This window comes from Podarcis pityusensis, assembly GCF_964106645.2.
Source record: "Podarcis pityusensis genome assembly, chromosome: 2".
NCBI lineage: Eukaryota > Metazoa > Chordata > Lepidosauria > Squamata > Lacertidae > Podarcis > Podarcis pityusensis.
Window position 1 is genome coordinate 51,440,599 of NC_138029.1, and position 20,712 is coordinate 51,461,310.

Sequence of the window (20,712 nt, forward strand, 5' to 3'; positions counted from 1 at the left end):
ATTCATCTCTAAGAAAATGTGGAGTGCCCAACATTCAAGCAACATTCACCACACCCATAAGGAATTTTAGAAGCTCCAAGTTTTGAATACCAAGGTTGTGTATGAGGCTGAGAGAGAAGTAGACAGTCCACTTCAGAGTGAGACCTTTCGCCCCAGAAGCTGGTGTTCCTACCTGTGAGGTACATCTCTTCCCCTTCTGTGAACATCTGGTGACAACGCACACATCTGGCACAAGTGGGGTGATAATGCTTCCCTCCTGCCTAAACAAATGAATGAGAGAAAAGAAGATCATCAGGCAATCAGGTCTAGTTACGTTTCGACAGCACTCCTGTAAGAATTATTTTATTAGTTTATTATATCTCTTAATCTTGGCTGTGGTTTACAGAAAGAATAAAGCAGCCATCACCAACAACATAAAATATAATCACTAAAACAATTCTGAAGTTTGGTGGAACCAAAAAAAAAGTTTTAAATTGGTTCCTTAGAGCTATCAAGGAAGGAGCCCTGTGGCTAGATCAATGAAGAGAGTCCCAAGGTTAAATAAGGAGCCACAACCAAAAAGGATCTACTCCTAGGAGACAACAATCAAGGAAGAGTCCCAGAGGAGTGATGCTCTAAAATAACTTGATCTCTAGGTGGGAATCATAATCTGAAATACCCAGGCAGTTTAGAAAACTCAAAACCAGCACTTGAAACTAAGGGTCAATTCCATGTTATGTTAAACACAATGGCTAGTCCTTGAGCACATATTATTTCTTGCAGAAATAGCCAGCACTGACCAGCTCCAGTTCAGATCAGGACTGTGGTGTGCGGTGCTGGTGGCTGTGGGGGCTCTTTAACCCTTTGCCCCCCACTGTGGTCCCAATTCAGACTGCCCCTTCCCCATGCCTGAAATTTCATGGCAATAATAGCTGTCAATGGCCACTAGTTATGATGGCTCTGATGCTTCTGAATACCAGTCATTGGGGAACAACAGTGGGGTGGGCTAGTCATCTCATTGCCCACTGCGAGAAACACAGTGCAGGGTGTTTCTTTTTTATTCCAGTGCCAGAGTTCCAGGGCTCATCCACACTTCTGCTTCCCCTTGGGAAAATCCACTGTTTACCACTGAATCAGAGCAAATGTCAACTGGGTATTCTCCAGATTGATGTTTGCTCTGATTTAGCATTAAAGAGTGTGTTTTCCAGGGAAAAGTGGTGGGGCAAAGGCAAAACCACCCGAACTTATGCATAGAAAGCACAGGACAAGTGGAAAACTACTAGGACTCCTGGTTTCTGGACGCAGGAGAAGTGGAAGTGTGGACAAGCCCTGAGTTGCTACTGAAGTCCACCATTGCTTAGCACTAGATGCTGCCTTTTACACCTAGCAAATGGAGTGGCTGTTGGGTATAAAACTGGACATCAGAATGGCAGCTAGCCACAGAAACACAAAGTTGGTTCTTCAAGCCCAGAATTCTGCATTAGTCTTTGACCTAATCTATGGGGTCATTCGAAGATTACAGAGGGAGAGAGCTTGTAGGATCCACCCTGGTGATAGCTCTGTGGCAAAGAAAGCCCACAAGCTCAGATCTGTCACACTGAATAAAAGGGTCATCTTTTCCCACCAACTTTCAGCTTATGTCAATCCAGTGACTTTGCTAGAGTTGGGCAGGGTGACAAGTCACAGCACAGCCAAGCCCAGGGTGTCATCCTAGCTGTGAACTACCACTGGAATAGTGTGACATTCTTGTTTTACAAGCTGTCACTAAATGAACCATCATCATCTGGCGATGCTGGACAGATCTGGCACTGAGCAATGGCTGCACTGAAGTTGAATGTTCAAGTCTATGCCGGATGAGCACAAGCGGAAGCCATGTTTGCTATTTGAGTATTCAGTCCTGATTTCTCTTGAGAGGGCAACTTTTATTTTTCTGTTGCCTTCAACAGGATTAGAAATAGCAACCTACTATTTCGCCCACTTGTGATGTAAGAAGGCTGTTCTCCCTGCCCTTTAAAACAAGGATAATAGGCTTAATTGGTAGCTTGCTTCCATTCAAAAGTGTCTGCTAGGATTTCAATTATAGGCTCACTTGCAGGGCTTCAGAGCTCAGATGCAGCCACTGATTTAACTTGGTGCAATCAGCCCCATTCTGTGCAAAGCACTGCTCCCAAAGGGACATTTTACAGCAGCACCAGCACCAGCAACATAATAATAATAGAAAGAAGGATGAGGGATTGTTGAAGGGTGTGGGGAGGTGGAAGGATAGTGAAGGCTTTTAATTAGAGAAGGGACTTTTAAAGCTAAAGCCAGCATTAAAACCAGTAATGGCTTTCCTAAGAAAGGGCCACATGAGTCTCACAACACATAGTTGTCAGTTAGGCTGTCAGCACAGCAATCAAGCAATGGTGCACCAGTTTTGCCAACCACTGGTGGGTAGTATCCACTGGGACCAATAGACTGGTCAAGAGGCCATCAGATGGTGGCACAGGAGCCACTGGCAGGTACAATCACAGCCACTGGCAGGCAGAACTAATTGGTCTTTGTTCTGCCCCCATTCTCTTCCACCTTGCTGAGTTCTACAAGGGCAACTCTGAGACAGAGGAGGAAGAAGTTGACAGCAAGGGACACTCTCTGGCCTGGTTGTAAGTAAGGCAGGCAGGGTGGGGGCTGGCTGAGGGCAGACTGCGGTGGGTGGGACAGTGTCCCATTTGCCCTAATGTACTTCATGGCTTGTCATTTCTGCCTGAATAATTGTTGCACAAAAATGAAACAAAGTCCATTGCTCTCCTGTGATTGTTCAACTGCTTGCCTATTTTATGGAGTTGCCGGGCCCCTGCCACAAAACCAGCCTTAGAGTTCAGTGATGATTAAAGGCTGGCCCAGCCAGCCCACCAGCCCATAGCATCATCTTGGGGTTGTTATCTGCATCAAGTCCTGTATTTCTTGAGATATGTCCTAGTGCTCAGGGTTTCTGAGTGCACTCATGGATGCGAGGGACAGAGCTTACATGCGCAACCCTGCCCTGTTCACAGTTTGAACCTGCACATTTTCAGGCAACCGCCTGAACAGGGCTGATGCCACCAGATAATCTGGACACATGGGCAGCATCCACAATACTTAGTTAAATCCTGGGATGTCCTTCAAATGAAGACAGAGAGGCAATTCCTTCACCCACTTTGCACCCACCTCTCCTCTTCACTCACCATATGAACTGACAGCTTTTAAATAAGCATTTTTATCAATAATGTAAGTCTTGCTCTGACCCTCACTGCCAGCAGCCAAAGCCAGTTTACTTGGATGTCAGAAACCCCACTCTGCATTTTCCATTATACAGAAAATGCAGATACTGTAATTTTTATACCAAACACTTTTGGGAGTCAATTTGTCCTCAGTGCAAGCTAGGAAAGGTTGAACCTATTATTTTTGGTTTTTGTCAGTTTCTCATTTTTCTAATCTTAAACTCAGTCCTTGACATTTCCAGATCATTTTGCCACATATGCATGCACACACACACACACACACAGTGCTCCTGAAAATTCACCAGCATTTTCATGTGAATTTCTATTTTTTTTCCATGTGAATTTCTCATAACATACACACACATGCAATTTGCCCCATCGTTATCACTATTTTCCCCCACAAAGCATTGTTCCCTATCACAATGCGATTTTGTATATTATTTTCATTCAGTAAGTATTTTTATGCACACTTTATTCTAGAGTGTGTATTCTTGTACACATTACTTGGCCAGAGAACTTTATTGTAAAATTCAAAGAAGTGCAAATTACAAAGGATGGCGGGGTTTCAGTTTGTGCATTGTTTCTGAAAGTGCAGATTTGGTAGGTTGAATGTGAATGGAATCAAATTCCTCCCTCATCCTGATGCAAGACTCATTCAACACACAGAAAAGAAGAAGAAAAGGAGCCGGATGAGCTGCTAAAAAGCCAACCAAGACCAGTGCTTCAGCCCTCTGTTATGTTGCTGCATTATCCAATGTTTCTCCTCACATGTTTCCTAGTTTTAAAGGGCGGGAATATGGAAATCAATGATGATCATGCAAATGGAGTGAATGAATCACTCAGTTGCTTACAGCTAAAAGCAACAAATGTCTTCCTCCCCTCCCTGCTCCACCTTTGCAGAAATTCTCCAGTGCCTTCAGCGAGACACTCTCCCTGCTAATGTACGCATCCTGGAGATTTACGAGAACGTGTTGGCTGAGTCACTGCAGGATTTGCCTGTCACTAAAGTGATATGGGTATAAAATCAAATAACAGATTGATGCCATCTAATGCAATTGTGTCAAGGAAGCTGGCCGCTTAAGCCCAGAGACCCACTCTCAGAGGAGAAGTAAAAGGTTCTGTGGGATTTGCAACCCAATCCTATGAGCCACTGGACTAAGGCGGCAGCTCATATAGGATCAAGCGCTAAGCTCCCAGTGCAAAAGAAATGCCCTTGGGCTGATCCCACTAGTGCAGCAGCATCCCTTGGCATCCATCACTTTCCACCTGGCCCTTGCTTCATGCTGCCAAATGGTACTGGGGGGAAGACAGAGCCCCTCACCTTTCCGTCTGGCATGCTATGGTCTCTCCCGGTCTGTAGGAGGTCTAGGGCTGGGACAATCATGTGCTGCCCAATTCCACAATTAAGTATGGACTACAAGGGATGTGTGTTGGGGGGAATCCCTCAATCTCTTAATGAAAGAGCAAGATAAAAATAGGACAGAGAGTTTTTGCTAGGAATAGGACTGGTTTGTTTCTTTTTTAAAAAAACTGTGGCCATTTCCAAACATTGCTGCTCGTTCATGCAAGTTTCGCACAGCGTCTGCATGATGTCGTCCTCATCAAAATTCAATCCCATATTACTTCTCCATTTAGTCTACAGTTCCTTTGGTCCAGCAGCCAACTTGAAAAATATGTCATAATTGCTTTTAGCTGGTTGCTTGATTTTATTGCTTTTAGTGATGTTTAACTGCCTTGACTTTATAGTTTTGTTTATTTTGCACTTTGCTTTATTGTGTTTTATTACCTTTTGCTGGATTGTATTCATACAGTGAAACTAGAAGGGGCTACTCTTCCTTTTTGATTTGGTCGAGAACTTTAAGAGACACACTGGCCTTGGAACTATAAGCACTTCTCTTGCTGGGTACAAAAACATTAAGTACGCTTTCCCCGTGGTGTTTTGAAGGCACGGTGAGTCAGAGGTTCCCCACCCCTGAACTAGATACTCTAGCCACCAAATCCAACCTGCCTTTTCTGGACTTGGTTTGACCGACAAGTGAAGGAAGTCCCTAAGCCATCTCAGCCTCTAGCAGAGGTGCAGTTTCCCGACAGACCAAATCACAACCACCTTGTTTATTTTATACTGATTAAAATTACAGTCATTGTGAGAGCCCAGTGCTTCCTACTATGAATACACTGCTTATTATAATTCAAAGGGGTGTGTGTCACTGTCGTTCTTTTAAGACTCATTAATCATCCATAGCTGGCTGCACATCTTAGAGCCATATGGGACAACCAGAGGCGTAAGCATATGATGGCTGATTATGGCTGAGGATAGTTAAAGGCACACTTATGCCACACTTTGTCAAGAAGGATGATGGGAGCCTACCGCTTGGAGGGCAATAGGATCCTAGGCATTATTACCCTCTGGGCACCAAACTCCTGGGCATCCCCACCATCCTGTCTGATTTGTGATCGCTGCAGCTAGCAGGCTTAGTCTTCCTAGGAGACACCACCTCCGGTGCTCAGCACGAGCAAGACAACCCCCGAGAGGCTGAGTTTGCATGCCAAGATATGACTGGAAAAGACGGCAAAGGACTGTGCTCTGAATTTTTCTCAGAAGAAGAGGCCGCGCCATGCCCACAGGACCTCTCCATTGCCCCATGGCTCTGCAGCCATCGTTATGCAACACATCAGGCTCTCCTCTCCGCTTTGCATTGTGCTCCAGGGTCACATGCAGACTCTTCCCAGAGCCCAGCTGACCTACTTCCAGCCAATCCCATCGTCAGGATTAGACAAGGAATTCCCCTTGACCAGGCTCCAGGGATCCCCCTAGAGAGACGCAAGTCAGGAAATCAAGGAGTAAAAAGAAGGTGCTGAATAAGGCTTGTCTCAAATGTTCTGGGAAATATGAAGGTCAGGTCCACTGTTTGTGTCTGTTTAGAGCAGCATAGGAGGCAGAGAGGAGAGACGTTTCTGAAAACGTGTCCAAAAATTGAGATGCAGCAGCCTGGGAAGCTCACATTTGTTCTGTGTTTTCAGACATTTGGTTCCCCTCCATGTCAGTAGTGGAAACACAAGAATTTGCCTTTTGCAGTTGAAGTGAAGGGACTCTTAGCCATTGAGCATGTCTCAGGAACTCAGCTCTGGAGAGCAAATCCAATCATCTTGCTCTTTTGGAAGTTTTCCAACCTGCTCTATGCATTCTGAAGCTTACAATCAGGTCATCTCTGCTACTGAACTGCAGCAACCTTTAAGAGGTTGCATGCCTAGTGCAGATCAACTGGCCAAATGCTTAGAATCAAGGCACTCTTCACAGTACTGCCCTCCTTTGTGCCAGGCTGTAAGATTAAAACACATTTCCAGGGCTGCTCTGCATGCCTTGGCTTGACTGTGTGGGGCAGACATATGGGACAGAGGGACGACTGAATTGCAGCTGGCAAACTGACTTAATACTTAAGCTCCTGGCCTTCAGGGGTTGCTTCATACGCTCTGGGTCTTAGGAGCCTTTTAGTGTGGGCTTTTGAATAGTCAGATGGTTGGATGTGTGGCAGGTCCATGTCAATTTCACTCTGGAGACAGGCCTTTATTAAAGTCTGGGAAGCAGATGGCCAGTGCAGGTGTGGGGAGGCAAAAGCTTGACATGAAACTGACAAGCACCTAACCTTGCAAAAGTGGCGTGTCCATGGATCTTTCAAAGTCTACAAAAAGGATCGTCTGTGGCAGGACTGGCAGGCCTCATTAAGTCCCTGCCAGGGCTCAGTTTCTGAGGAGAGAGGTGCCAAATTCAAGCCTTCCATCTGCCTTCCTCCGTGTTCCTAAATTGATTGTGACAGGCTGCAGTTGCTCAGGGGAAAACTCTGCACATGCTCTGAGAAATTTTTCTTTACCATTTCTTCACATATTTCAGGGTTCAGATGTGGCACTGAAAACAGATTCTGGAGCTGAATCTGTGCCCAAGCATGAGCCGAACTCCATTTAAATTCAGTGGGTGGTATTCAACTAAATTTTATTCAGAACAGACCCATTCCAATGAATGACTGCATTAGGACCATTAATTTAAAACTTAGTTGAATGCCACCCAGTGGCTGCATGCTTTAGGGGAAATGAATTCATTTTTTCTCTCTCTCTTTTTTTAAAAAAAGGACTTTAAAAGTAATCTTCACTTATTCATGTTAAAGGAAGACCCAGCACAGTTTTAATCCACCTGGCTTGCTGTTTACATTAACACAACGCTTCTGTTCTGCCATTCACTTAGACCCTTCCAACACCCTGGAGTGTCAACACTTTAATTATCTCACTCCACAAATCCTGTGGGTCCTGGAATGCTTGCCCTGGGCTCCCAAGTTTCTCTTTGCAGTCACAGCCTTCATCCACCATGATTTCCTTTTGCCTGCTAGCACATTGCTGCATGGCTAACAGCTGTGCAGGATTTGTTGCCACAGCAACAGAGAGAGGCAGGGTGTGGAACCTGGTGACAGAGCATTCTCTCAGGTAGATGGATGGAGAGGAGCATCTGAGAAATGAGCTCATGTCACCTGGAGGGCAGGTAGGGTAATTGATGGCTATTGTAGCCACAGAGACAGTCGAGCAGCATTGCTGAAATGCCTGGGACTTGGGAGAGGAGATACATACCTAGGAAGCTGCCTTACAGTGAGTCAGATCACTGATCCACCCAGCCCAGTATTGTCTGCACTTGACTGGCAGCAGCTCTCTGGGATCGGAGACAGGTCTTCAGGATTTGGGGCTTTAACATTTCAACAACACTCTGTGCGACACCAAAATCCGGTGCCCCCCCCCTCCATTGTTTGTCATTGTTGCAGCGCCTGCTGTGACACCCTCTCAGCTTGGCACTCAGTGCAGGCAAACCAGCCGTGCTCCTCTAAATACACCACTGCAGGGATGTCAGACAGGGAATACTCCTAGCCCTACATGGAGATGTTGGGGCTCAAACTTAGGACCTTCTGCATGCAAAGCAGATGCTCTAGCTCTGAGGTACAGCTCCTTCTATTCTTCAGGAGCACTTGCAGGTGATCAGGAGTGATAGAATCGAAATCCCAAGAAGAGAGTATTCTGTTGCAGGCTGGGAGCACAGATTGGGCACTTGATGGACAAAGCGCCTGGCTATTTTTGCCTAATTTATTTATGCACTTCAAGAGGATACCATAATACCATTTATACTGATCTGTGATGTGATCATATCTGGAATTCTGTGCACAGTTCTAGCTGCTGCATGTCAGAAAGGATATTGTAGATGTGGAAAAGGTTCAGATAAAGGCCACATACCCAAAAACGACCAAGGGACTGGAGCAACTTCCCTATCAGGAAAGATCTGGGACTTTTTAGTTTAGCAAAAAGGCAAGAAAGTAGGTTAATAAAATTATGCATAGTGGGGAGACTGTCGATAGAAGATATCTCCCAGCCTCATACTATAAGAACCTGCGATCATCCAGTGAAGCTAAACATTGGAAGATTCAAGACAGATGAAACAAAGGACTTCTTCACACAGCACATAGTTAAACAATGGAATTTGCTCCTTCATTGCATAGTGATGGCTATCAACTTAAGCGGTAGGCAAATTCAGGGAGGATGAACCTGTCCTTGGCTGCTTCTCATGACGGGGATCTGAGGCGGCATGACTCTAAATACCAGTTGCTGGAGAATAACAGTAGGAGTGGGCGATGGCACTCATAGCCTGATTATGGGCTTCCCAAAGGCATCTGGTTGGCTGCTATGGGAAACAGGATGGTGGGCTCGATAGGTCTTTGGTCTGACTCAGCAGCGCTCTTCTGATATGGGTCTGGCGCTTTATCAGAAGCTGGGGAGTTCTGTGCTTACCTAAAATGTGTTGGTGCAAATGGAGACATTTGCCTGAAATGGCTTCATTTGTCTACTTCATTTTGATTCAACAAACATTCTTTTTCCAGAAATGAGGAAAGTTTCTAATATAATTTGCTGCTGACTGAGGAAAGAAGGTTGGGATTCACTGGCCAGTCAAGAGGGGTTCAACCTTGGCATTAACAGCACCACACGCTAACCAACTGAGCTATTTACAACAGATACTGCATTCCTCATACCTTTTCAGCGTGTTTTCCTCTGTCATCATGAGGAATGGAAACAAACTTTCAGAAAACCCCCAATGATACTTAGATCTGGAGGATGGCACTGCAGCCAACAGATTATAAATGAAAACGCACATTCCATGCTATGCAATTCAGACACAGCCGTGCCAATTTTTAGCACTCCCCACTCCAGTTATATATAGACGTCTATATTTAGCATCCTCCAGGCTTGCCTATATAATCGTAATGCACAGTTGCTGATTCTCCTCCTGTCACTCAGATTCTGAAGTGCAACATACACCCTTCCAGAAAACCAGTCCCTTACAACAGGGCTGGTGAACTTGTGGCCCTTCAGATATTTCTGGACTCCAGCTCCTATCATCCCCAGCCAGCATGACCAATGGTCAAGGAGGATGGGAGTTGTAGTCCAGCATCACTTGGAGAGCCAGCAGTCTTTTACCCCAGCTTTACACTGATGACATGATTACAATTTCTATTTTACTTTTGGGGTAAAATCAGCATCAGAGCCTAGACAGTGGCAGGAACAAAAGCAAACAAAGAAAAACAAAACGCCAAACCACCTGACCTGATAGCCCTTTCTTAGATCATTCAGTAGTTATCCATGTATCCAGTGCCATTTTTCTAGAAAAAGAGGAGCCAGAACTTACTATGGACACCTTTCTTGTTCTTTTATAATGGCAATGGTGCCCACCTGAGAGGGGCCAGAACTGAGTTCCGGCTGGGAAAAAAGCCCTTCATGTAATTCCTGTGTAACGGGAAGTGTCACAAGTCTGAGCGGCACCATGTACCTTTCCTTAAGCCAGAAAGGGAAAAAAATAATGTCCTGTGTATCTCTTGCTAACACAAAGCTCAGCTTCCTTGACATCACAACAATAGTACCATTGGTGTTACAGAAAAGGCCCTGTCCGCACTGAACTCACCTCCAGGACTCTGCCACTGATGTAACGGTTGCAGGTCTCACATTTAATGCCAAATTGGGCATGGTAGTCAGATTCACAGTATGGAATGCCATCCCTGTGGGAAAAGATTCAGGCTATGAGGCTTAGAAGAGGGGAAAGGATAGTCAAGAATCTCCCCCCACCCCTCAGCAGAATTTCTATTGTATGATGCTGAAATGTGACCTGTGCTCAAGTGAAGGGCACCAAGGGGGAAAACAGCCTGCCAGGAGCTTATTTTGGTGTCTAGTCAGAAACTCTAGTTAAGTTCACAAAGGCTGCTTTACATTATTGGGGTTGAGAAGGCTCCTTTCCCGATCTCAGACTTTCCACTCCTTGCCTCTTCTCCTCTCACTCCCCATGCTGTAGGAAATCTTTCCACCACAACTCTGCCTCCTGTTCATTGTTGCATTGTACAGGACAGGGAAGGGAAGGGTTATATGGAAGGTTTCAGCTTTGTGCCTCAGCGCAGTTCCCAGGAGGCAGCAGGAGGGCTGTTTCTAGGGCACAAAGGTGCCCTGTGGCAAGGGAGATGCCCACACCAAAGAGGCGTGTGAGTCTAGACTCCTGCTTTTATTGCTCTCCTCTCAAAAGTTTTTCAGGGACTTATGTTGTTTCCCTGTTCCCGTGGTCTCTTAGAACACCAGTTGTTCTAAGACACCAGTCACTCCTGGTGGTAGGATAAAACCTTATGGGACAGCTAGATTTTGAACTGGAGAGTCATTGCATAAGGGTACCACGGAACTACTATTGCCTGCTAATCTGAATCTGCTCCTAACCTGCTTGGACCCAGTTCAGAGACCAATGCAAGCATGGAGTTTTTTATGTAGCAGGGTTTGCATCAGGCATTGGTTGAGCAGTGAATGAGCTCTTCGGGGGAACACTGCCCTAGCTACCTGCTCTCAGCCACGTTAGACTGATTCAGAAATACACACAACGGGTGAATTTGGATGACCGTATATTGGCTTAATAAGCCAAGATCAGAACAAGCCTGCTGGCTGTGCACACACTCCCTTCAATCCTCCCTCTGCCATGGCAGCAAACAAACCAGGAGGATTTCCACTAGCTATAGTTTCCTTCTTCATACAAACTCGGAAACTATGGTTAACTGGTTTAGAACAAGGCAGGATATTCAGCCAAGTGTCATCATCTCAAAACCTATAAATAAAAAAATCTGTGGTGTGATTGCTACTCTATATACTTCTAGTTATGAAATCTGAAAAAGGATATTGTACAAAGCAACCCTACCATTAACACTGAAGAGTGTTGGGCTTTTCTGTTAAAAGGTGGAGGGAACCTGGAAATGTATGTTGTTGGAGAGCTCTTCTTGCTCTTAATTACAAGCCACGATTTACTATTCTGTCATGTTCTGAAGACATTAACTGCAGTTTCCTCGTTTGGGCAAAATGAGAAGTTATGGTTAATGAAAGACTTCCAGATCTGTTTGCTCACTCTTGCAAAGAGGGGCTCTGATACAGAGACGTGACAATGATCTTAATGCAGTCTATGCACAATGAAGAAGTAACCGAGTGCAGTGGCCATCCAAAAGCAAGAAAGAACTGTGACCATGCTTAGCCCAATGGAAAGCAGGCCCCTGACTCATGCTTGAGCTCTGACATCATAATCAGAGGGGAAAGCATGAGGAGTTTTGATAAAGGAGACTAAAGGAAGCAGGCAGGCAGGCATTAAATGTCTGTAGACTTTTCTTTGAGGAGTGTTAAGTCTGACAAAACCTGCTTCACACATTACGCTTTCTACACAGTCATTCATATTTGTTTAGGGAAGGAAGGGGGAGGGAACTTGTAAAATATAATGGTTGAATTGCCATGTGACTATTATTTTATTTTATTTTATTGGCCTGCTGCATGTATACTGGGAATCAAACTCAGCACTCAGAAAGACATCCACATGTTGTGCTAGCACAAGGATTTGTCTCTGTGTGAAAGGATTCAGAAGATCCTTTGCCCTATCACGCCTAGATTACTCCAGGGCTAAAAGTGTCCATTGATTAACCAGTGTGTATTGAGTAATTAAATCACTAACTGCACAGTAAAAATGTAATGTGGCTTTTAAATGGGATTCTAGCAGACGCTGTCCAGTGACTTTCAGTACTGATGGCAGTTTTACAAACAATTATCTTGAGGGAATTTAAGATAGCTTTACTGCCAATGAAAGTAATTTCTCTGCATTACTCAGTCAAGAGAAAACGTTGTTCTCCTTATATAGCCTCAAATATTTCCTGGCACTGTCTATAATGTCACAGCTTCAACTCTCATCCATCTACACACAGGAGATAGGTGCAGTATTTACTGCAGCAGTCCTGTGGCCTGTCAAATGACTTTTGTAGGAAAGGTGATCTGCTGGTTCCCCCGAGGTAGATGCAAAAGGAGGCTGCATATCTTTCCCGAGAAAGAGATGTGCAACTCCCCTCTTTGTGCATTGCACAGGGAATGAAAAAGAAGAGGCACAGAAGAGTCACTCTTTCTTTCCCAGCTTGGATGCAACATACAAAGTTGAACGAGAGATGCCAGGTGGTGCAGCCTGGTGCAGGTCAAATGCTTAGCTTTGAAGCAATCCCCACACACTCAGCAGAGAGATGAGGAATGTGGGCCAGCAGGCCATGGGGAGGAGACACGCACTTGCTGATGTATTCTCCAGTCAGGACGATCCCACAGGTTTGGCACTTGAAGCAGCTGACATGCCACTGTTTCTCCAGGGCCAGGAGAGACTGACCTTGCTTGATCTCCTCCTTGCAACCTGCACATTCTGGGAAGCAAACAAAGCAGAATTAACAGCACAGCAGCAGTATCCTGAACAGTTTAAGAAGCAGACACTGAAGGACACTGAAGGACAGCTGTGCCCACCAATGGCATGCTGCTTTGCAGAATCATGGACAACACTAACTTGAATGACAGGGCATGCAGTAAAGGGTACAGACATTCTGGGAGCCTTGTGCCATTTTCAGGGTCCTGTCCTAATTTAATGCAAGGAGTAGCTATTTATGTAGCACAGGGTTGAAGGACCTCAGGACCAGGAGGGGAGTGTAGCCCTCCAGGCCTCTTTGTCTGGCCCTCATAATTTTCTCCATATCCATCACTAGACCTGCTTCACATCTTTTGCCTGGCTGGAATATGTCCTTGAAATCTGATGATGCCTTTTTCTTGCCTGAATGGAGGAAAAAAGAGTGTATGGAGGAAAAAAGGGTGTATGTGTAGACATGGCCTACTTGCCATGTCACAGGGAGGTGAGATGGGGGAGTCCTCTCCAAAAGAGGACCAGGAGGTGTTAGCCTTACACCAAGCCCTGGGTCCATCAGGGGTGAGGAGCCAAGGTCTCATGAAGAGGTAAAGGAGGGGCCATCCACACTCAGGATCAGCTCAGCCTCTGACATGAGGGGGTGGAAGATTGGAAACCTGTCTCATCCAAAGAAGTGCCTGGCTACAGACAAGGGCTCCTCAGGAGTAAAAGTCTCATTGAGAGGAAAGTCCTCTTCTGCAAGAAGGCAGGTGATAAGAGTCAGCCTCTACACATTCTGATCACGAGCTGTTCTGACCTTGCTGCTTGCCTAGCCCTTGTTGTAAGCTCTGCATGCTTGGACCCTGACCTTGGAACCCAGTGAGAACAGGGCACTGCTTTACAGTGGGAGTTTTTGCATTAGTGGCTCTACCCACTTTTGCACCTGGGTCCCGCTTATCACAGGAATGTGGGCCCCAGAAGGTTGTCCAGAAGGGAACAGTGGAGAACGGCACAAAGTGGCTCCCAAAATAATTGTTGAGCTACACACACGCACACACACTTCCCTTAAAAATTGCAAGCTGAAAGTTGTAAATATTGCTCTCAGCCCTGTGCTGAACCGAGCACCTAGGGCAGAAAGTGAACTTCCTGTTTTAAGTCACATTTGCTGAGCCTGACTTGGTTTTCCACATTTTACTGCTGGCAAGTAGTGTGCTTATGTAATAGGCCTGTGGAAAGAACGGCCACATTCCAGCTGGCTGCCAGTTCCTTCCTCTTCCTGGTGAATCGCTCCTTGCCGTTTCCACTCCTGAGCCAACTGCTCAAACCAAGTCAGATGTGGCAATTCAGGAGCACCTTCGCTTTTGAAGAACCTAACCTAGGAGTGCCTGGCACAAGGGAAAAGGAAATCAAAGAAACTGAGGTGGGGCATATGGATGGAGCTTCTACACACCACCAGATGCTTGAGGGAACCATGGGCTCCTTTGTTTCATCTCCATGCCCCGTTGAATTATTTTGCTCAAGAACAGGCAAAGTGGTGGTTGACATTCTGCTGGCAGCTCCCACCTACCCCATATCTCCCACTAGTAGAAATGGAAGGGCATTTTTTGACGCAAGGCAACATCGGAAGAGCTGTTCCCTAACCTCTGTCTGTCTTGGCCATGTCCGGCCCGTGGTGTTATTTACCAGCTTCCCTTCCCTTTCCCATTTCCCTCGCTGTCTGTCGAGAGCAGTGACAGGAAGCACATGGGCTTGGAAGCCATGACCTTGACTGTGCTCTGACAGGCTCTTTCCTCCTGTCCCTTCAAAATCGGAGAATCCCCCAGATTTCCAAGTAGCCGCTTTGCCACATGGGTTGCTGCTCAGTTAGAAGACGGGCTGATCCTTTTGGGAAATCAATTCTAGCAACAGCAAGTGCAACAAAATGCCCAAAGGTGCAGAGGTGAATGGAGAAGGTGCAGAGGTGAAGGGCAGTGCTGCTGATGCTGCCTTTCATTTGCCACACCTCAAGAGTGCTGGAGGGAGAAAACGCGAAGCAGATCCTCAAGCTCCATTTGCTGTTCCTCCTTCTCTCTCTCTTCACTAATCTGTCAATGCTACCCTCAGGCTTGCTGGCTGCTCACCCTTTTTTGCTACATTCCACTGCTAGGAAGGCTTAGGGGAATCTCCAGCTATTTTTAAAAGCGTCATACAACACTTCAGACAAGTTTGCTCTGGATCCTGGAAGAAAAGGCAGTTAATCACGAAAGCCTTATATGTTTTACAGCAGCTAACAAAATGATAATAAACTCACACAGCAAAATGTTTTGCTTTTATATATTGCGGGGCGTTTTAACCTAGGTAGCCTTTGCATATACAGTACTCTTCCTGCCTCCTTTCCTGAAACAACTGTGAGGTGCTGTTTTAGCAGCACCAGTGTGTGTGCATTAAGAGCAGTGGCTAATATGGGGGGGGGGGGAAGAGAGAGAGAGAGAGAGAGAATGTCACTGTGTTTCACCCGGACCCATCCTGAATGCTGCTTGCAACTGGTTATGAATAATCCATGCTGCCCTCAAGTAACCTGAGCTACACAGCCAAGGAGAGGAATATATGCAAGAGTGGATTTCAAGGGAGGATGTGGTCTTCAGGTGACCTGATAGTGGTCTAGGGCATGGAGAGGGAAGGGTGGGGTAGAGGGGCAGAAATCGCATAGTGGCCTTCACTTGGTTTCTCTCCCCTGGGTCTAAACAGGTTCCTGGAAATCAGGCACAGAGGGAGGGGAAGAGAAGAGAAGAGAAGCATTGTGCAGATTCAGCAGGCTCTGGGCAGCCAGTTTGATTCACAGCACCTGGTTTCTGAGTTTCCAGTAGCAGAAACTGTTGGCTAACTAGTATGATTCTGAGAGTTTGGTTCCATTATTATTATTATTATTATTATTATTATTATTGCTATAAGGTGATAATTAGAACCCAGAAAACATCTCATTGACTTAATAGAAAATACCTTAGCAGAGTGATGAAGTTTTCTTATATGCTATGTGCCCAATGACATATGTATGACGTGCAATATCACATGTGCGCCATATGTAGTATTGATATTATATATATCACCTTGGTGTTGCAAGTATCACAAGAATGGAGGCAGGGCCAGCCAAAGACATTCTGAGCCAGGAAATACAAATGACATCCCTATCTTAATAATTAACATGGGGCCCACAATCCACTGGGAAGTTCTCCTCCACATCCCTCATTGTAATGAACTACTATGCCCTTGCTCAGTTCCTGTTTCCTTTGAAGTGGCTTGCACCCTATAGATCCAAATCTGTCTGTCTCCAAGTCCAATAGCATGAATGGAGTCTAAAATACAGATTGAAGCAGCTGTTTCACTTTGCTGCATGGATGGAAGCTGTTTGTAACTCTGAATTATTGGGATCTGAAAGGAGGACAGCTGCCAACTTCATCATTCCAAAAACTCCAGGGACAAACTCCAGCCAAAGATGCCATGAAAGATTTTATTGCATTTCAGTGACATCATTTGATCAATCGGAGACATCGTCTCATAATAAGGAAGGACAAGACGCTGTGATGTCTGGGTGCAATCATTTCTTGGAGTAGATGCAGAAGCTGGTAAAAGAATATTGTTGTCATCAAGTACACATTTCTGCTATCTCTCTGTTACTTTAGTGGTTGTAGATACATTAGATTCCAAGCTATAGCAGGCCTCCTGCTCCTTTGATAGCATGGAGAAGATTGACAGATGGAGCTGCTCAGCTTCTGCCTCCCATCCAAAGGAAAGAAGCTGTGCCCTAGACTGCATCTCACAAGAAGCCCTCCATCTTTCATTGCCAAGGAAAGGCCAATAGTCAACCCTACCCTGAATTCCCATCCTTGTTTCCCTTTACAGGGCATCTCTTTCCTAGGGAGCCCATTGACCATGCTGGCTGGGGCTGATGGGAGTTGGAGTCTAACAACATATGGAGGGGCACAGGTTTCCTCATCCCAGATTAAGATCCTCCACACCTGCTAAAAATGCATTTGCTAACCAGTCTGGAGGTTATCAGTGGGATACAGCAAACAAAACAGCCTGGAGGTCAGCTGTAGCCTGCAGATCCAGCAGCCAAGACAGAGAGAGCATGTCCTGATTTTCAGTTGATTTGGACACATAAACATGTGTCAGGGGTTCAGGAGCAGAGGCAAGGGCAAGGGAGGAAACAGAGAGCGAGGGAGAGGAGGCAGAAGAAAAGATGAGTGATGACGACGACCCGAGATCTCCGAGTCTTTCCAGTGAATCAGAAGATTCACAGAAAGGAGCACCAGTGGCCAGGGCAAGGGGGGAGCCTAGGGGGACACCCCAGGAAGATAGAGCCAGAGGGGACTCAGAGGGGAGCAGTTGGAAATCAGGACCAGCGTCACCGCCAGAGAGCAGGGAAGAGGAAGGGCGCCAGGGATCAAGCGCTGGCAGCTCACAACAGGGGGGAGGGCACGAGTCAGGAGTGGCCACACCTCCATCGGGGAGCGAAGAAACGGTCAGACGGAAGGTGGAAGGTTGGGCGCGCGTGCCAAGTTCAAATGCACAGGAAGGTGGCGCAGTAGGCAGCCCGGAAAGGGAGCCAGGTCCTAAAGCCCGCCGAAAGGAGGGAGAAGAGTCAGGGGGGTCAGCGTCAGCGTCAGAGGAATCCCGGAAGGAAGAGACCCCGGGGGGCAGAGGGACCCAGAGAAGAACAGTCAGGCGGAAAAGGTGGAGCAAGGCTAGGATATTAAGTTGGTGTACAAGGGGCGGAGACTCAGATGGAGCTTCGCCGATCTAACCATTAGACGTAGGGTTGCACGCAGCAGCTTGAGAATGGAAACTGTAACTCAATAAAGACTTTTATTTAATGATCGCTGGCTAGCGTGATCCTCTGTGAGCTAGGATCTGGAAGCAGCTCTGACAACATGGTTCAGTTTTAGGCATCAAAAAATCAACCCTGGATCAAATGGTCACAGTGCAGTTATACACACTCATGCCTTTGGGAAGATTCAGGTAGTCAATACTGAGGAATCCTTGTGGGCACCAACATCTTATAAACGTGTGTGTGTGTGTGTGTGTGTGTGTGTGTATGTATTTATATATATATTAGCTAAGTGCACAAATTTGGAATTATATTTCCAAATGCAGCTGTACAACAAAAAGAGGGAGGGGTCTGCAGAAATGCAGGTGTAAGTTTGACTTTCTCTTTTATGCCTTCTTTATGTACTTCTATTATTGTTTCTTAAAATATATTTTTTAAACCATCCTTCATCAGCTAACTCTCAGGCTGGTCTACATGAAGACCACATTCTCAAACATGGTGCTATGTATATATAAATCTATTGAAATCAATAGGTACAAGTGCTCTCATTGGATTGTGTTCAGTGTTGCTCGTGTTTGGCAGTTTCCTGCAGCCTGGTCAGGAGCAGGCTGTCACCGGGAGACGGGACACACACACACACACACACACACACACACACACACACACACTGTTTTATAATCATTTTGTGCTGTTCTTCCCTATGCAATCAATGTGTCTAAGTAAACACTAGGGAACAAGAACACCTGTTGCTTCCACACTGACATCACACAGCCTGCATTGCAATTGTGCCCAGCTGGTCCACATCCCAGTGCAGAGCACTCGCCAAAAAAAAAGTATTGTATTTTTTAAAGAGTGATCGCCATTTAAAACAGGAGTAGAGAACCTTCTTCAACCTGAGGGCCACATAATTCTCTGGACAAACTTCTGAGGACCAGATGCCTGTGGTGGGTGTGTCCAGAGGCAAAACTGGGCATAACATTGAATGTGAATATTCCCTTTGTACACTAGTTTCTCCATAGTCACATAACCCTCTCTATTCTCCACCCAGGCAAGCAAGAAGCACCCGAAAAGCATTCCAGCCCAGCAAAAACACGCAAGTAGTATGCAAAATGGAGCCAGTGAGAGGTGTGGCCTGAGAAAGATGTACAGCCTGGGGAGAATCTCAAGGGTTCACATCAGATGGAGGTTCTCTGCACATTTATGGGCAAAGTATAAAAATAATGAGGTAGGATCTGCTGGACTTACGGCTTGGTCCATGAATCTTGATGGGTTTGTTGCTGATCAGTGAATGGGAGCAGGTTTGGCAAACACAGTCCTTGCCACTGAATGTGACTTTGTCTCCAATGGGGAACGGCTTCCTGAAAGAAAGGCGAACCCAAGAAAACATCACAAATACTCTGTAGGACTTCAGATACCTATGGATCCCCTTTGCCGGTTTGCTAGTTCTTCTTCTTCTATAGCACCTCACACCCATCATTGGATCTATGCCTCTTCAAGTTATCTCCAGCACTCGCTGTTGCTTCCTCTGTTTTTCTTTTATTTTTAAGCCTTGTTCCCCCCTCCTCTGTATGTTGCTTTTGAACATGGTATTGAAAATTTGGCCACCTCATGAGAAGAGAAGACTCCCTGGAAAAGACCCTGATGTTGGGAAAGATTGAGGGCACAAGGAGAAGGGGACAACAGAGGATGAGATGGTTGGACAGTGTTCTCGAAGCTACCAGCATGAGTTTGACCAAACTGTGGGAGGCAGTGGAAGACAGGAGTGCCTGGCGTGCTCTGGTCCATGGGGTCACAAAGAGTCGGACACGACTAAATGACTAAACAACAACAACATTGAAATTTTTAATTAGAAAAAGGGGACATTGCTCCATTCTCAATCTCCCCCTGTGTTGCAGTATTACTAAAATTCTGGGACAGGCCAATTTGTTGTGTTCCCCAAGGGTTATCCCAGGCATCTCCTATTTCCCCCTTCAACATCTCTATCATTTTGTTGTCTTCCTTTATACCCTACTTCCCTTCTTTTTTAAAAAGTTCCAGAGTCACACTAGAAAATAGTACAGTTAATATCATTCTCATTGCTTCTGCAACTGAGCAGAACCAATGGCTTAACATCAAATATTATAGAGACAGATTTCATGATCCTTATAACACATCTGAACATTTCAATTCAAATATCAATATTTGGTTCACAACGATGAAAGCCTTATTTTTTTTAACAGAAAAAAATGAATATTGCAGAACTACCAATACTCTTATCTGCATATGCAGAAAACAGAGAAGTATGTGCACAAAACTCAGTGTAGAAAAGTCAATGAACAGGAACACACAGGCATCAACTTCAACTATAATTTGGGAGACCTCACACACGTAGGCAGAAGGCATGTGAAAAGAAGCACTCCCTCTGCTTCTAGGGTGGCCGATGTGTCATGCAAGGAGTTAGCAGGAGTCCTTCATGTTATGAGACAAAAGGAAAGGTTCCCCTCCCTTGGGCTCCTTCCCCCCTCCCACAACACCTACAAATAAAAGGAAATTACAGGGAGGGGGGATGAGATGTGCCATGACCCCTATAATAACAGGAATGACTGTCAATGGGCAGACTTTGACACCCAGGTATATTGGTAGTACAATCTGCTTTCATGATAAGTGAAGGTTTTATTTATATCTACACAGTGGCAGAGCAAGCCGATGGGCGCCTGGGGCGGCGTGTGTGCCTGGGGACAGGGTGAGCCACCCATGGGGTGGGGCGAGCCGGGACAGGATGCTCCGTGAGGGCTCCAGAGTCTGCCTGCCTCCTCCCACTCAGCCACCCTACAGCAGTGGGGGGACCGTTTGGGCAGTGTGGAGCCTGCGGGCACCCGAGGCACTGCATCTCTCCCAGGAGAGACGCGTGGCTCAGGCATGCTGCAGGCCCTGTGGTGAGTGCCGCCCACCATTTTGTCACCCCTCCTCAGTGG

The 20,712-nt window shown here is 46.0% G+C and overlaps 1 protein-coding gene across 17 annotated transcripts in view; it reads right to left on the reverse strand.

Annotated features, from left to right (window-relative positions):
• The window catches only part of ABLIM3 (actin binding LIM protein family member 3), a 146,587-nt gene that overhangs the window by 35,886 nt on the left and 89,989 nt on the right, over positions 1–20,712 (reverse strand). For all 17 annotated transcript variants that reach the window (XR_013983435.1, XR_013983436.1, XM_080997171.1 and 14 more), the window contains 4 exons: positions 19,004–19,116; positions 12,855–12,981; positions 10,201–10,294; positions 173–260 (listed from right to left, as the gene is read on the reverse strand). Coding sequence is in view for 15 of the 17 variants with exons in the window: in XM_080997171.1 (XP_080853297.1) it covers positions 173–260; positions 10,201–10,294; positions 12,855–12,981; positions 19,004–19,116 (422 nt within the window). In the remaining 2 variants the exon portion in view is untranslated. The remainder of the gene's footprint in view (positions 1–172; positions 261–10,200; positions 10,295–12,854; positions 12,982–19,003; positions 19,117–20,712) is intronic.